The 17442-nt window shown below is 47.3% G+C and overlaps 2 protein-coding genes and 1 long non-coding RNA gene across 3 annotated transcripts; all 3 read left to right on the forward strand.

The window, feature by feature from the left end:
* The first annotated feature begins 146 nt into the window (after window positions 1–146).
* LOC135401428 (uncharacterized) lies at window positions 147–2344 on the forward strand. Its single transcript, XR_010424813.1, has 4 exons — window positions 147–275; window positions 397–472; window positions 1024–1171; window positions 2107–2344. It is a non-coding gene; the product is annotated as an uncharacterized LOC135401428 (long non-coding RNA).
* Window positions 2345–7786: 5442 nt separating this feature from the next.
* On the forward strand, window positions 7787–10785 carry LOC135401427 (uncharacterized). Its single transcript, XM_064633835.1, has 4 exons — window positions 7787–7893; window positions 7995–8070; window positions 9219–9366; window positions 10551–10785. The coding sequence occupies exons 2-4, from the start codon at window positions 8028–8030 to the stop codon at window positions 10702–10704; spliced, it is 345 nt and encodes a 114-aa protein (XP_064489905.1). The 5' UTR covers window positions 7787–7893; window positions 7995–8027; the 3' UTR covers window positions 10705–10785.
* A 2420-nt stretch (window positions 10786–13205) lies between these two features.
* Window positions 13206–17276, forward strand: LOC135400014 (uncharacterized). The gene is made up of 4 exons (XM_064631751.1): window positions 13206–13353; window positions 13447–13522; window positions 15485–15632; window positions 17042–17276. The coding sequence occupies exons 2-4, from the start codon at window positions 13480–13482 to the stop codon at window positions 17193–17195; spliced, it is 345 nt and encodes a 114-aa protein (XP_064487821.1). The 5' UTR covers window positions 13206–13353; window positions 13447–13479; the 3' UTR covers window positions 17196–17276.
* The last annotated feature ends 166 nt before the right edge of the window (window positions 17277–17442 follow it).

Raw genomic sequence — 17442 nt, forward strand, 5'->3', positions numbered from 1 at the left:
GTTAAGTCACTTGCTACTGAGTTACGATGCTGTAGCTGAGAACTTCAAGTGTCTGGCTCGCTTCCGTTACAGTACCACAAGAGCGGAATTCTTTATTTTCCTTCATGTCGGGGGGCAGCGTATGATAACAACTCCGGTCTGTAGGCTTGAGGCAACATGCGATAGCGTTCGCCATTTCCACTCCTCCTCGGCGCTGTTTAAAATTTGAGCCAATTGCAGACCGCATAGTCTGTCACGATTGAGTTCTATATAAAGCCAATTCCAGTTATAGCACGGTAAGTGCAACCTGCACCGGGCAAGTGCAATTGGAGACATTTATTGTGTATCGCTTATGGCGTGTCATGTATCATGTGGCATTTTAAATTCGTTCTGACGTGTGTCGTTCTTTAATTTCAGAAGTCTCGCAAACGCCAGCAGTAACGCCACATCATGAAGGTCGTTGCTTTTTTCGTCGCTTTTAGCGCCCTTGTGGGTAAGCCTAAAATAGGTTAATGTTGCGCATTGCCTTTCCATGCTTTAGAGCGGCGCTAAGTGTAAAGATTTCTCCTCGCAGAATGAAAGATGGTGATTTTCGTGGTGATGGCGTTTTTCCAACGCGCTCCAATTGGTCTCCGCAAACGGTTTCTCCAATCATTGGGCATGCGCGACCTTGCGGGTGCAGTGGACCCTGATTACACCGCGCAAATCACACATAATTTTGTACTTTCTTAATTGTATTTACTCACTTTACCACTTTATTGCAAAGTTTTGTTGCCCATGTCATCATCACCTCTCCATTTATTGTTGTTGTTGTTGTTTACGGCCTGCTTGCTAGCTGGGCACGAGACTGCCTCCGGTGATGGTCATCTGAACATCCACTTTGATGGTAATCAAAAGTGGTCGTGTAGCAGCGTCCGATTATCATTCAATTCGACTGCCATCAAAACGTCCGTGTGACAGCGGCATAACGGCGAAGATGAACAAATGTCGACGGGAATAGAATAAAGAAACTGCCTGCTCCAGCAATCCTTTTTTGTCTTGCAGCCGTCGCTACTCCAAAGTGTTCCTTGTCTGGCATTGTGTCTCAGCACGTTGAGTCGTGCGCAAAGGATCTGCGTGTTTTGGGATACTACGTTGCGATCGACAGGAACACCGATGTCACGGATCCCGCCATCCGCCAGAAATTGTGCTGGTAACGTGTCTCCCAATACGTTTTGTATGCGCAAACTTCGAAAAAACGCGGCCGAGACTGTTGCCTCTCGCGCTGCAAAAGACGATACGATAGAAAAAACGATAAATAGCTTCTGATAAATCCTATGCACAGAATATGGCATAGATGCAGACAAACTCCTTGTTGTGAAGAGTCCGAGCCTGGGTAACAACTATAGAGGGACAGGACAAACACGCGACTTAATTGTATCGTGTGTTTGTCCTGTCCCTCTATAGTCGTTGCAAGGTCCAGCCTGACGTCCCGCACACGCGAGGGAAACACATTTTTTTTTCTCATTTCTGTGTCTGTCCTAACATTATAACACTACTGTTACATGCAGTTATACAGGGTGTTTTCTTTTATCCTGTACAGAATTTTTATACAAAAAGCCACGCGAACAGCATATATGTCGGCTTTTTTGCAGTTGAGGTCTACGGCCAATCGAAGAAAGTGAGCAATTACAAGATGACTAATTACTTAAAATTCAATGAACTCTTTCATTAGGGTATTTCGCGGTAAAAGCGGGAGATCAAAACGAGAGAACGTTCTAGTTTAAAGCCATTCCACGTTTAAAAAATCCTGAAACACGCACCTGCGTTAAGATATCACCCCCGAATTCTGATATGTGAATAAGCCGAGACCGCGCCGACCGGGAACGCAGGGGGTACAGCCCTCATTTCGCGCCAGAGGGCCTACGTGATTTGGAGCGATGGAGATGATTCAAGTAAGTGCCGATCTGCGGGCCAGATAAACCGCTTTCCCGCCGATGTAAGCCTCCATCGGCACAGCTGACGCACTTTTTCGTGGCTTTTTAAAATAAAAATTCTGTAACGGATAAAAAAAAAAAAAACACCCTGTATTTATGGCAGTAGGTACCAGGTTTACTGAATGAGCACTGAATTGTTGCACCCTTTCAGCGGCGCCAGATTAGCGGAGAATTGCTTGAAGCCAAAACTTGCGGGGACCGACTGCTTCGACCCCGTAGTCGCGTTTGTCAGATACAGCCTTCAACGCGCAAGCCGCCTCGACTTTGAGAGTGATTGCGGCGGCGAGGCTGTTCAGTGCGCCTTCTGAGAAGCCAGGCAGACTTGAACAACAAGAAGAACAAAATCCCTCTCTTTCTTGACGCATAAATGCACATGCATTTGCTCTGCATTTCTGTTTTGTGTCTCTCTATTGAATTCCTTGGTGTTTGTCTGTGTGTGACGAGGCAGTTCAGGCACAAAATAATTGGTCTGGAACAGCGGATCAACCACTCAAACTACAGATGTTGAAGAGTTATCCTCCCTGGAACACTGAAAGCACTGTCTGTGCAAGACACCGCCTGTCGTGTACAAGCAAGTAGTCTCTTGTACATACAACAATCGAAAAACGGAACCCCACCGCTTAACGCTCTCGCTTAGAAATGAAGTTCACCGCATAGCACGCTCCTAGTCAACCATCATTTGGAATGACATCGTTATCTGCCCCGATTTGTTGAAAACTGGAGGCGTACGCGTTTTGTTGTGACAATTATGAGCAGCATAAGTGTCACAAAAAAGGCGTACGCCTCCCGTTTTCAACAAATCAGGACAGATAACGATATCATTCGAGATGATGGTTGGCAAGGAGCGTGCTATGCGGTGAAGTTCATTTTTAAGAGTGTACCACATCGCCGAATGATACAGTTGTTGTCTTCGATTTTGAAGCAAAAGCGGTGCGTACGCCATTTTGTGACAATTAACATACGTCCAAAGTGCCAGAAGGTAGACAGGAAACACACAGCGCGAAAACAACAACCACGGGAGGAAACATAAGACACACACGGGCGCTAACTCCAACTAAACTTTACTGCACTGAAGGGTGCGCAGCTACAGGAAAGACACAGGAAAGAGCTAAAAGAGAAAAAAAACCCAGGTAGATAAGAACAAGCAAAACAACTTAAAAATTCTACTATCTAGTTCTTCGCCTGTTCAAGTAACCGCCTCTCACCCGAGGCAAGCGAGATAGATGTATCGCTGATACAGAGAGAACCTTTCTTTCCGATAAAGAAGGCCTCCAAAAGTTCACGGGCAAACTTATCTCTGCTCCTGCCCAGAATCCTAATTGATTTAAAATCGGGGGTACATTTGCATTTGTTACAGTGGGTGGGTAGGTGCAATTTGTCCGTACTTTTTAACGATCTATCGTGCTCCCTAGCTCTATCATTGATGCATCTACCTGTCTGTCCGATGTACACTCTACCACAGGAGAGGGGAATTTCGTACACGACACTTACGCGACATTCCACGTAAGGCAACATATGTTTTTTACCACAGCTCTTCACATCAACTGCAGGACCGTTAACCTTCCGGCAAAGAGCTCCCAGTTTCCAAGGGGCCGAGAACACCAAAGGAACACCGAACTTGTTGGCCACCTTCTTCATGTTGTGGGTTACCCTATGCATATAGGGTACAACTACAGGTCTGACGGAATTCCGTTCCAAAGCCAGCCTGCCCCCCGGTGTTCTACCCTTGAACTTCTGCAACAAGGCCTCCGCGACAGCCAAAAGAACCCGGTCAGGAAAACCCGCAGAACGCAACCTTCCCAGCTGATCATTAAAGCTGTCCAGCATGAGATGGGGACATGACCTGCTTAGAGCTGACTCCAAGCATAACGATACTATAGCCCTCTTGACAGTCTTGGAGTGCGCAGAATCAAATGGCAAGATGTCCTTTTTGGCCCTTGGCCTGTAGCGCCAGCACACTGTTTTGCGCTCCCACATGATTTGAATGTCCAGAAACTGCAGGTTTTGACGTTCAGGCAACTCACAGGTAAAGGAAAGTCCCATTCCCATAGCTCCAAACACTCCCACAATCTCCGCGGCGGCTTGACTATATTGGTGATCACCATGGTTTTTCAGAACGATTAAAAAGTCATCAACATACCTAAAAATCTTAAAAACAGCACTTTTGTCAAAGACCACACCAAGTTCACGGTCCATCTTTGCTAAAAATATATTGCACAATACAGGCGCGACACAAGACCCAATACAAATACCTTGGCGCTGTATATAGTAATGCTCGTCAAAAGAAATAAAAGTGGAGCCTAGATAAAACTGCAAAAGTGAAAGGAACGCTTCCACACTCACGCCTGCCGTACTTTTGCAGTTTTATCTAGGCTCCACTTTTATTTCTTTTGACGAGCATTACTATATACAGCGCCAAGGTATTTGTATTGGGTCTTGTGTCGCGCCTGTATTGTGCAATATATTTTTAGCAAAGATGGACCGTGAACTTGGTGTGGTCTTTGACAAAAGTGCTGTTTTTAAGATTTTTAGGTATGTTGATGACTTTTTAATCGTTCTGAAAAACCATGGTGATCACCAATATAGTCAAGCCGCCGCGGAGATTGTGGGAGTGTTTGGAGCTATGGGAATGGGACTTTCCTTTACCTGTGAGTTGCCTGAACGTCAAAACCTGCAGTTTCTGGACATTCAAATCATGTGGGAGCGCAAAACAGTGTGCTGGCGCTACAGGCCAAGGGCCAAAAAGGACATCTTGCCATTTGATTCTGCGCACTCCAAGACTGTCAAGAGGGCTATAGTATCGTTATGCTTGGAGTCAGCTCTAAGCAGGTCATGTCCCCATCTCATGCTGGACAGCTTTAATGATCAGCTGGGAAGGTTGCGTTCTGCGGGTTTCCTGACCGGGTTCTTTTGGCTGTCGCGGAGGCCTTGTTGCAGAAGTTCAAGGGTAGAACACCGGGGGGCAGGCTGGCTTTGGAACGGAATTCCGTCAGACCTGTAGTTGTACCCTATATGCATAGGGTAACCCACAACATGAAGAAGGTGGCCAACAAGTTCGGTGTTCCTTTGGTGTTCTCGGCCCCTTGGAAACTGGGAGCTCTTTGCCGGAAGGTTAACGGTCCTGCAGTTGATGTGAAGAGCTGTGGTAAAAAACATATGTTGCCTTACGTGGAATGTCGCGTAAGTGTCGTGTACGAAATTCCCCTCTCCTGTGGTAGAGTGTACATCGGACAGACAGGTAGATGCATCAATGATAGAGCTAGGGAGCACGATAGATCGTTAAAAAGTACGGACAAATTGCACCTACCCACCCACTGTAACAAATGCAAATGTACCCCCGATTTTAAATCAATTAGGATTCTGGGCAGGAGCAGAGATAAGTTTGCCCGTGAACTTTTGGAGGCCTTCTTTATCGGAAAGAAAGGTTCTCTCTGTATCAGCGATACATCTATCTCGCTTGCCTCGGGTGAGAGGCGGTTACTTGAACAGGCGAAGAACTAGATAGTAGAATTTTTAAGTTGTTTTGCTTGTTCTTATCTACCTGGGTTTTTTTCTCTTTTAGCTCTTTCCTGTGTCTTTCCTGTAGCTGCGCACCCTTCAGTGCAGTAAAGTTTAGTTGGAGTTAGCGCCCGTGTGTGTCTTATGTTTCCTCCCGTGGTTGTTGTTTTCGCGCTGTGTGTTTCCTGTCTACAATGAATTACCAACTAGTCCAACAAAGCATTTTGGTGCCAGAAGGTGGTGGTGGTGGTGAAAGGGCTCGCCGTTGTCGGCCTCACAGAGGTGAGCAACGTCACGACTGGTGCCCTGGGGGAATGTGCGTCCTGGGCCGACTTCTAAGGGGACTGTGCCAACATATGTCTGAAAGAGCCCGAGTGCCACAAAAAAAGTGCCACAAAAAGACGTACGCCTCCCGCTTTCGACGAATCAGGAAAGAGAACGATATCATTATGTATGGCGGTAGGTTCACTCTGTTTTTAGACTTCTCAAGTTGAAGAACGCTGTCCAGCGTGGGCAGGTGTCTGTATGTCGAAGACAACCGAGTACCTGTGATGGTGCTCAAAATCAGAAGGTTCTACGCTTCACATTACTTCTGTGGAGGGGCAATCCCCACTAGCACCGACGCAGAACCTGAGACTATTGATAAAATGGCAAGCTTGCGAACGAAATCAATTGAATATGAAGCCCGAGCTTCGGCCACAACGGAGGGACACCCTATACACACACACACCAAGTTGGTCGGTGCCTTTCTTGGGGCCCTCGTGTTTGCTGTTGGTTTACCCAGAATTACGTTCATGGGGGTGTGTCGAGAGAGTCGTAGCGGTGGGGGATGGGGGGAGGGGGGGAGGGGAGGACGAGAGGGGCAGCCGCCCCAGTCGCCCTCGCTAGAAATGGCACCGAACGGCAGGACCTTGCAGGCTGCTTGAATAGTGTAAAGCGGGAATGAAGGGAAATTGACTTTACGATATCGGCATTGCCAATGAGCGTTTTCTTTGCTTTGCTTAGAGAGCTTCTGACGGCAGTGAGAGAGGAACGGTAGGGGGGGGGGCACTTCACAATCTCCCTGCCCCGGGGCGCAAACTCGCCTCGCGACGGCTCTGCGTGCACGGCTTCGCAGGGAGCAGTGTTTTTTTTTTATTATCTTTGAAGAAATACTGCGCAATAAAAACAAAGAAAAACAAAGAAAAACAAAACAAAAAGAAATTAGGAGGTGTCTCCAGATTTTGGGTGGTGTTAAGGGGTTGTAAAGGGGGGAGGGGGATCTGGATAAATCTGGGTCTGGGTTTGGCAAAGCCAAGGCTCCATCTTCAGTGAACTGACTACAGTTCGACTACTGTTCGCCGTTGGTGCCGCTCACACAGTCCTGAGTCCTACGAAAAGGAGATGAAACGACGACTTCATCATTAGCCCGTGTATATTGTCGTAGGACTACATGCAAAAAGACAAGTGCTAAAGAGGACAACCTAGGGTTTCCATTGGTGGCATTTCGTTAGTTAGTCTTACACAATTACATTTACCATAGTCCTGAGGTACCTAAAGCTGGGGTTGTGGCGAAGTCCAGCCATACTGAACTTGGCCTTGAGGCCCCATACTTTGCGGACGTCTTCAGCATCACCCGTGCTGTTGAGCACCCGGCTGGAAGCTCAGGCAACCATGCAGTCGTGACAAAGCCAATGGACATTTCTAGGCCATGTCGTTCTTATAGCAAAATTCCTTTCTCGTCTGAGTGGCATACATTTCTATCCACATAATCCTAGCGAGATTGCGCAACATTTCTTGGCGCTGTTCACTCAGGCGTTGCCTGTCTTTCTGCGCCAAGCACTGCAGAGGGTGCATGATGGGTCCACACTCTCAAAAATGAACTTCACCGCATAGCACGCTCCCAGCCAACCATTATCTCGAATGATATCGTTATCTGCCCTGATTTGTTGGAAACGGGAGGCGTGCGCCTTTTCTGTGACACTTATGCTGTTCATAATTGTCACAGAAAAGGCTTACGCCTCCCGTTTTCAACAAATCAGGGCAGGTAGCGATATCATTCGAGATGTTGGTTGGCTAGGAGCTTGCTATGCGGTGAAATTCATTTTTAAGAGTGCAGCGTTAAGTCCTGCAAATGAGTTACGCAGCTGTATAGTTGATAACTTCAAGTGTCTGGCTCGCTTCCGTTACAGTACCACAAGAGCGGAATTCTTTATTTTCCTTCATGTCGGGGGCAGGGTATGATAACAACTCCGGTCTGTAGCCTTGAGTGGTGCGGCAACATGCGATAGCGTTAGCCATTTCCACTCCTCCTCGGCGCTGTTACAACAGGACACACCATTTCCTTCCGCTCCCATTGGAAAATTTGAGCCAATTGCAGACCGTATAGTCTGCCACGATTGAGTTCTCTCTATATAAAGCCAATTCCAGTTATAGCACGAGCAAGTGCAACCTGCACCGGGCAAGTGCAATTGGAGACATTTATTGTGTATCGCTTATGGCGTGTCATGTATTATGTGGCATTTTAAATTCGTTCTGACGTGTGTCGTTCTTTAATTTCAGAAGTCTCGCAAACGCCAGCAGTAACGCCACATCATGAAAGTCGTTGCCTTTTTCGTCGCTTTTAGCGCCCTTGTGGGTAAGCCTAAAATATGTGAATGTTGCGCATTGTCTTTCCATGCTTTACAACGGCCGCTAAGTGTAAAGAGTTCTCTTCGCACACTCTTAAAAATGAACTTCACCACATAGCACGCTCCTAGCCAACCACCATCCCGAATGACAACGTTCTCGCCCCTGATTTGTTGAAAACTGGAGGCTTAGCCTATTTTGTGCCATTATTCACGGCACATAATACGCTCCGCCTCCCATTTTCAACAAATCAGGGGCGAGAACGTTGTCATTCGGGATGGTGGTTGACTAGGAGCGTGCTATGTGGTGAAGTTCATTTCTTAGAGTGCAGAATGATTTTCGTGGTGATGGCGTTTTCCCAATGCGCTCCCATTGGTCTCCGCAAACGGTTTCTCCAATCATTGGGCATGCGCGACGTTGCGGGTGCAGTGGACCATGATTACACCGGGCCGCGCAAATCACACATAATTTTGTACTTTCTTACTTGTATTTACTCGCTTTGCCGCTTTATTGCAAATCTTTGTTTACGGCTTGCTCGCTAGCAGCACTCTAAAAACAGAGCTTCACCGCCTAGCACGCTGTGCGCCAACTATTGCCGCGAATGATAGGGTTATCGCTTGTGATTCGAAGAGAGAGGGGGGCGTACGCGTTCTTTGTGGCAATTTGGATATACGAAAATTGCTAGAAAAAGGCGTACGCCCCCACTCTCTTCGAATCAGAAGCGATAACCCTATCATTCTTCACTCTTAAAAATGAACGGGGGGCGTACGCCTTTTTTGTGACAATTATGAACAGCATAAGTGTCACAAAAAGGCGTACGCCCCCATTTTCAACAAATCAGGGCAGATAACGATATCATTCGAGATGATGGTGGGCCAGGAGCGTGCTATGCGGTGAAGTTCACTTTTAAGAGTGTTTGCAACGGTTGGCACACAGTGTGCTATGCCGTGAAGTGTTGTTTTTAGAGTGTGGGCACGAGGCTGCCTGCGGTGATGACCATCTGACCATCTACTTTCATGGTAATCAGAAGTTTTCCGTGTAGCAGCGTCCGATTATCATTCAATTCGACTGCAGTGGTATAACAGTGGAGATGAACAAATGTCGACGGGAACAGAATAAAGACACTCCCTGTTGCAGCAATCCTCTTTTGTCTTGCAGCCGTCGCTACTCCAATCTGTTCCCAGTCTGACAGTGTGTCTCAGCACGTTGAGTCGTGCGCAAAGGATCTTCATGTTTCCGGTTACAACGTTGTGTTCGACGACAACACCGATGTCACGGATCCCGCCACTCGCCAGAAATTGTGCTGGTAACGTGTCTCCCAATACGTCTTGTATGCGCGGACTTCGAAAAAACGCTGCTTGAGACTGTTGTCTCTCGCGCTGCAAAGGACGTTTCTTTCCTGGTTCGAACGATAAATAGGCTTCTGATAAATCATATGCACAGAATATGGTGTAGATACAGACAAACTCCATGTTGTGAAGAGTCCGAGCCTGGGTAACAACTATAGAGGGACTGGACAAACACGCGACCTAATTGTATCGTGTGTTTGTCCTGTCCCTCTATAGTCGTTGCAAGGTCCAGCCTAGCATCCCTTAACCAGAGGATGACGTCTAGCACACGCGAGGGAAACACATTTATTTTTCTCATTTCTGTGTCTGTCCTAACATTATAACACTACTGTTACATGCAGTTATACAGGCTGTTTTCTTTTATCCTTTACAGAACTTTTATACAAAAAGCCACGCGAACAGCATAGATGTCGCTTTCTGCAGTTGAGGTATACACTCTTAAAAATGAACTTCACCACATAGCACTCTCCTAGCCAACCATCATCCCGAATGACAACGTTCTCGCCCCTGATTTGTTGAAAATGGAAGGAGGAACCTATTTTGTGCCGTGCATAATGGCACAAAATAGGCTCCTCCTGCCGTTTTCAGCAAATCAGTTTCGAGAACGTTGTCATTCGGGATGACGATTGGAGCGTGCTATGTGGCGAAGTTCATTTCTAAGAGTGTACGGCCAATCGAAGAAAGTGAGCAATTACAAGATGACTAATTAACTAAAATTCATTAATGAACTCTTTCATTAGGGTATTTCGCGGTAAAAGCGGGAGATCAAAATGAGAGACCATTCTAGTTGCAAGACGTCCCACGTTTAAAAAATCGTGAAACACGCACCTGCGTTAGGATATCCACCCCCAAATTCTGATATGTGAATAAGCCGAGACCGCGGCGACCTGGACCGCAGGGGGTACAGCCCTCATTTCACGTCAGAGGGCCACGTGATTTGGAGCGATGGAGATGATTGGAGTAAGTGCTGATCTGCGGGCCAGATTAACCGTTTTCCTAGTGAGGTAAGCCTCCATCGGCGAAGGTGATGCGCTTTTTGGTGTTTTTGTTTTAAATAAAAATTCTGTAACGGATAAAAACACACGGTATATAGGGCAGTATACATACCAGGTTTACTGAATGAATTGTTGCACCCTTTCAGCGCCGCCAGATACGTGGTGAATTGCTTGAAGCCAAAACTTGCAGGGACCGACTGCTTCGACCCCGTAGTCGCGCGTATCAAATACGGCCTTCAACGCGGAATCGACTTCGACTTTGAGAGTGATTGCGGCGAGGCTGTTCAGTGCGCCTTCTGAGAAGCCAGGCAGACATGAACAACAAGAACAACAAAATCTCTCTCTTTCTTGACGCATAAATACATATGCATTTGCTCTGCATTTCTGTTTTGTGTCTCTCTATTGAATTCCTTGGTGTTTGTCTGTGTGTGACGAGGCAGTTCAGGCACAAAATAATTGGTCTGGAATCGCGGATTAACCACTCAGACTACAGATGTTGAAGAGGTATGCTTCCTGGAACACTGAAAGCAGTGTCTGTGCAAGACACCGCCTGTCGTGTACAAGCAAGTAGTCTCTTGTACATACAACAATCGAAAAACGGAACCCCACCGCTTAACGCTCTCGCTTAGAAATGAAGTTCATCGCATTGCACGCTCCTAGCCAACCATCATTTGGAATGATATCGTTATCTGCCCCGATTTGTTGAAAACTGGAGGCGTACGCGTTTTTTTGTGACAATTATGAGCAGCATAAGTGTCACAAAAAAGGCGTACGCCTCCCGTTTTCAACAAATCAGGACAGATAACGATATCATTCGAGATGATTGTTGGCAAGGAGCGTGCTATGCGGTGAAGTTCATTTTTAAGAGTGTACCACATCGCCGAATGATACAGTTGTTGTCTTCGATTTTGAGGCAAAAGCGGTGCGTACGCCATTTTGTGACAATTAACATACGTCCAAAGTGCCACCAGGTGGTGGTGGTGATGGTGAAAGGGCTCGCCGTTGTCGGCCTCACAGAGGTGAGCAACGTCACGACTGGTGCCCTGGGGGAATGTGCGTCGTGGGCCGACTTCTAAGGGGACTGTGCCGACATATGTCTGAAAGAGCCCGAGGTCCGACAGTCCAAAGTGCCACAAAGAGACGTACGCCTCCCGCTTTCAACGAATCAGGAGAGAGAACGATATCATTATGTATGGCGGTAGGTTCACTCTGTTTTTAGATTTCTCAAGTTGAAGAACGCTGTCTGGCGTGGGCAGGTGTCTTCATGCCAAAAACTACCGAGGACCTGTGATAGTGCTCAAAATCAGAAGGTTCTACGCTTCACATTACTTCTGTGGAGGGGCAATCCCCACCAGCACCGACGCAGAACCTGAGACTATAGATAAAATGGCAAGCTTGCGAACGAAATCAATTGAATATGAAGCCCGAGCTTCGGCCACAACGCAGGGACACCATATACACACACACACCAAGTTGGTCGGTGCCTTTCTTGGGGCCCTCGTGTTTGCTGTTGGTTTACCCAGAATTACGTCCATGGGGGTGTGTCGAGAGAGTCGTAGCGGTGGGGGATGGGTGGCGGGGGGGAGGAGGACGAGAGGGGCAGCCGCCCCAGTCGCCCTCGCTAGAAATGGCACCGAACGGCAGGACCTTGCAGGCTGCTTGTATAGTGTAAAGCGGAAATGAAGGGAAATTGACTTTACGATATCGGCATTGCGAATGAGCGTTTTCTTTTCTTTGCTTAGAGAGCTTCTGACGGCAGTGAGAGTGGAAAGTGTTTGTGTGTGTGTGTGTGGGGGGGGGGGGGGTGCTTCACAATCTCCCTGCCCCGGGGCGCAAACTCGCCTCGCGACGGCTCTGCGTGCCCGGCTTCGCAGGGAGCAGTGTTTTTTTTTAATTCTCTTTGAAGAAATACTGCGCAATAAAAACAAATAAAAACAAAGAAAAACAAAACGAAAAGAAATTAGGAGGTGTCTCCAGATTTTGGGTGGTGTTAAGGGGTTGTAAAGGGGGGAGGGGGGGGTCTGCGTAAATTTGGGTCTGGGTTTGGCAAAGCCAAGGCTCCATCTTCAGTGAACTGACTACATACAGTTCGACTACTGTTCGCCGTTGCTGCCGCTCACACATTCCTGAGTCCTACGAAAAGGAGATGAAACGACGACTTCATCATTAGCCCGTGTATATTGTTGTAGGACTACATGCAAAAAGAGAAGTTCTAAAGAGGACACCCCAGGGTTTCCTTTGGTGGCATTTCGTTAGTTAGTCTTACACAATAACATTTACCATAGTCCTGAGGTGCCTAAAGCTGGGGTTGTGGCGAAGTCCAGCCATACTGAACTTGGCCCTGAGGCCCCATACTTTGCGGACGTCTTCAGCGTCACCCGTGCTGTTGAGGACCCGGCTGGAAGCTCAGGCAACCAGTCGTGACAAAAGCCAAAGGACATTTCTAGGCCATGTCCTTCTTATAGCAAAATTCCTTTCTTGTCTGAGTGGCATGCATTTCTACCCACATAATCCTAGCGAGATTGCGCAACATTTCTTGGCGCTGTTCACTCAGACGTTGCCTGTCTTTCTGCGCCAAGCACTGCAGAGGGTGGATGATGAATACAGTGTTAAGTCCTGCAAATGAGTTACGCAGCTGTATAGTTGATAACTTCAAGTGTCTGGCTCGCTTCCGTTACAGTACCACAAGAGCGGAATTCTTTATTTTCCTTCATGTCGGGGGCAGGGTATGATAACAACTCCGGTCTGTAGCCTTGAGTGGTGCGGCAACATGCGATAGCGTTAGCCATTTCCAGTCCTCCTCGGCGCTGTTACAACAGGACACACCATTTCCTTCCGTTCCCATTGGAAAATTTGAGCCAATTGCAGACCGCATAGTCTGCCACGATTGAGTTCTATATATATAAAGCCAATTCCAGTTATAGCACGAGCAAGTGCAACCTGCACCGGGCAAGTGCAATTGGAGACATTTATTGTGTATCGCTTATGGCGTGTCATGTATTATTTAAATTCCTTCTGACGTGTGTCGTTCTTTCATTTCAGAAGTCTCGCAAACGCCAGCAGTAACGCCACATCATGAAGGTCGTTGCCTTTTTCGTCGCTTTTAGCGCCCTTGTGGGTAAGCCTAAAATATGTGAATGTTGCGCATTGTCTTTCCATGCTTTACAACGGACGCTAAATGTAAAGATTTCTCTTCGCACACTCTTAAAAATGAACTTCACCACATAGCACGCTCCTAGCCAACCACCATCCTGCATGACAACGTTCTCGCCCCTGATTTGTTGAAAACTGGAGGCTTAGCCTACACTCTTAAAAACGAACTTCGCCACATAGCACGCTCGTAGCCAACTATCATCCCGGGTGATATCGTTCCCTTCCTTGATTTGTTGAAAACGGGAGGCGTACGCCTTTTTGTGACACTTATGCAGAAATGTTGATTGTCACAAAAAGGCGGACGCCTCCCGTTTTCCACAAATCATGTGAGAGGACGATGTCACTCGGGATGATGGTTGGCTTGGAGCGTGCTATTTGGTGAAGTTCATTTTTAAGAGAGTGTTTCGTGCCATTATTCACGGCACATAATACGCTCCGCCTCCCGTTTTCGACAAATCAGGGGCGAGAACGTTGTCATTCGGGATGGTGGTTGGCTAGGAGCGTACTATGTGGTGAAGTTCATTTCTTAGAGTGCAGAATGAAATATGGTGATTTTCGTGGTGATGGCGTTTCCCAACGCGCTCCCATTGGTCTCCGCAAACGGTTCTCCAATCATTGGGCATGCGCGACGTTGCGGGTGCAGTGGACCATGATTACACCGGGCCGCGCAAATCACACATAATTTTGTACTTTCTTAATTGTATTTACTCGCTTTGCCGCTTTATTGCAAATCTTTGTTGACGGCTTGCTCGCTAGCAGCACTCTAAAAACAGAGCTTCACCGCCTAGCACGCTGTGCGCCAACTATTGCCGCGAAGGATAGGGTTATCGCTTGTGATTCGAAGAGAGGGGGTTGCGTACGCGTTCTTTGTGGCAATTTGGATACAGTCAAACCTCGCTTTACGAACATCCTTCGTTTCTCAGAAAATCGTTCGTAAATCGAGGTATTCGTAAATCGACGTCCGAGGTGTGCATTGCACAAATACAACCCAAAACCACGGGAAATTGTTTTGAATAAGTTTTATTTATGAAAATATTGCGTAAATGTACTTTGCACCATGCTTTCTGCAGGGTCTATCCTGTTTAGAAGAGATGACAGAAGTCTGACACTTGACTCATCCACCCGGTCCTCAAAGTACCGTATCGCGCGCGGATGAGACTGTTTCTAACGGCAAACATCACGCTTGTCACCGGCTGTCAGGACTGAACGCCTTCTCTTGGAACGGCAAGCTGTTTCCATGTCGGAGACCTAGTCCAAACTCACAACCGTACGGCTGTAAACGCCCGAATTATTCTTTCAGGAAATGGTGAATCATGTTTGTGGAACGTAGTGGCGTTTGGACATTGTATGTTTGACATTGGCAGCATGTACTGAGGAACTTTCATTATCCTCCGATCAATTGGCCTGTCCTCTGTACGTTCGTAACGCCCGTTCGTATATCGAGGTCAGAATGGCTTGGCTACTTTGGGTCCGTTCCCTAATAATCCGTTCATAGTTCGGATATCGAGGGTTCGTAAAACGAGGTCAAAATACACGGAAAAAGTTTGGTTCCCTGTGGAGCCGTTCGTTGAGGGAATTCGTATATCGAGGGTTCATAAAACGAGGTCCGACTGTGTACGAAAATTGCTAGAAAAAGGCGAACGCCCCCACTCTCTTCGAATCAGAAGCGATAACCCTATCATTCTTGGCAACGGTTGGCACACAGTGTGCTATGCAGTGAAGTGCTGTTTTTAGAGTGTGGGCACGAGGCTGCCTGCGGTGATGACCATCTGACCATCTACTTTCATGGTAATCAGAAGTTTTCCGTGTAGCAGCGTCCGATTATCATTCAATTCGACTGCAGTGGAATAACAGTGGAGATGAACAAATGTCGACGGGAACGGAATAAAGACACTCCCTGTTGCAGCAATCCTCTTTTGTCTTGCAGCCGACGCTACTCCAATCTGTTCCCAGTCTGACAGTGTGTCTCAGCACGTTGAGTCGTGCGCAAAGGATCTGCGTGTTTCGGGATACCACGTTGTGTTCGACGAGAGCAGCGATGTCACGGATCCCGCCACCCGCCAGAAATTGTGCTGGTAACGTGTCTCCCAATACGTCTTGTATGCGCGGACTTCGAAAAAACGCTGCCGAGACTGGTGTCTCTCGCGCTGCAAAAGACGTTTCTTTCCTGGTTCGAACGATAAATAGGCTTCTGATAAATCCTATGCACAGAATATGGTGTAGATACAGACAAACTCCATGTTGTGAAGAGTCCGAGCCTGGGTAACAACTATAGAGGGACTGGACAAACACGCGACCTAATTGTATCGTGTGTTTGTCCTGTCCCTCTATAGTCGTTGCAAGGTCCAGCCTAGCATCCCTTAACCACAGGATGACGTTCAGCACACGCGAGGGAAACACATTTTTTTTTTCATTTCTGTGTCTGTCCTAACATTATATCACTACTGTTACATGCACTTATACAGGGTGTTTTCTTTTATCCCTTACAGAATTTTTATACAAAAAGCCACGCGAACAGCATAGATGTCGCTTTCCCCAGTTGAGGTCTACACTCTTAAAAATGAACTTCACCACATAGCACTCTCTTAGCCAACCATCATCCCGAATGACAACGTTCTCGCCCCTGATTTGTTGAAAACGGGAGGAGGAGCCTATTTTGTGCCGTGCATAATGGCACAAAATAGGCTCCTCCTACCGTTTTCAGCAAATCAGGGGCGAGAACGTTGTCATTCGGGATGATGATTGGCTAGGAGCGTGCTATGTGGTGAAGTTCACTTTTAAGAGTGAGGCCGACAACGGCAAGCCCTACCGCCATCACCACCACCACCACCACCACCATCACTTTTAAGAGACGCTTTCAGACATATGTCGGCACAGTTCCCTTAGAAGTCGGCCCAGGACGCACATTCCCCCAGGGCGTCAGTCGTGACGTTGCCCACCTACGTGAGGCCGACAACGGCAAGCCCTTTCACCACCACACACCACCACCACCATCATTTCTAAGAGTATACGGCCAATCGAAGAAAGTGAGCAATTACAAGATGACTAATTAACTAAAATTCATTAATGAACTCTTTCATTAGGGTATTTCGCGGTAAAAGCGGGAGATCAAAATGAGAGACCATTCTAGTTGCAAGCCGTCCCACGTTTAAAAAATCGTGAAACACGCACCTGCGTCAGGATATCCACCCCCAAATTCTGATATGTGAATAAGCCGAGACCGCGGCGACCTGGAACGCAGGGGGTACAGCCCTCATTTCACGTCAGAGGGCCACGTGATTTGGAGCGATGGAGATGATTGGAGTAAGTGCTGATCTGCGGGTCAGATTAACCGTTTTCCCAGTGAGGTAAGCCTGCATCGGCGAAGGTGATGCGCTTTTTCGTGTTTTTTTTTTAAATAAAAATTCTGTAAGGGATAAAAACACACGGTATACAGGGCAGTATACATACCAGGTTTACTGAATGAATTGTTGCACCCTTTCAGCGCCGCCAGATACGTGGTGAACTGCTTGAAGCCAAAACTTGCAGGGACCGACTGCTTCGACCCCGTAGTCGCGCATATCAAATACGGCCTTCAACGCGGAATGGACTTCGACTTTGAGAGTGATTGCGACGAGGCTGTTCAGTGCGCCTTCTGAGAAGCCAGGCAGACATAAACAACAAGAACAACAAAATCTCTCTCTTTCTTGACTCATAAATACATATGCATTTGCTCTGCATTTCTGTTTTGTGTCTCTCTATTGAATTCCTTGGTGTTTGTCTGTGTGTGACGAGGCAGTTCAGGCACAAAATAATTGGTCTGGAATCGCGGATCAACCACTCAGACTACAGATGTTGAAGAGGTATCCTTCCTGGAACACTGAAAGCAGTGTCTGCGCAAGACAC

This window comes from Ornithodoros turicata, chromosome 7, assembly GCF_037126465.1.
Source record: "Ornithodoros turicata isolate Travis chromosome 7, ASM3712646v1, whole genome shotgun sequence".
Lineage (NCBI taxonomy): Eukaryota > Metazoa > Arthropoda > Arachnida > Ixodida > Argasidae > Ornithodoros > Ornithodoros turicata.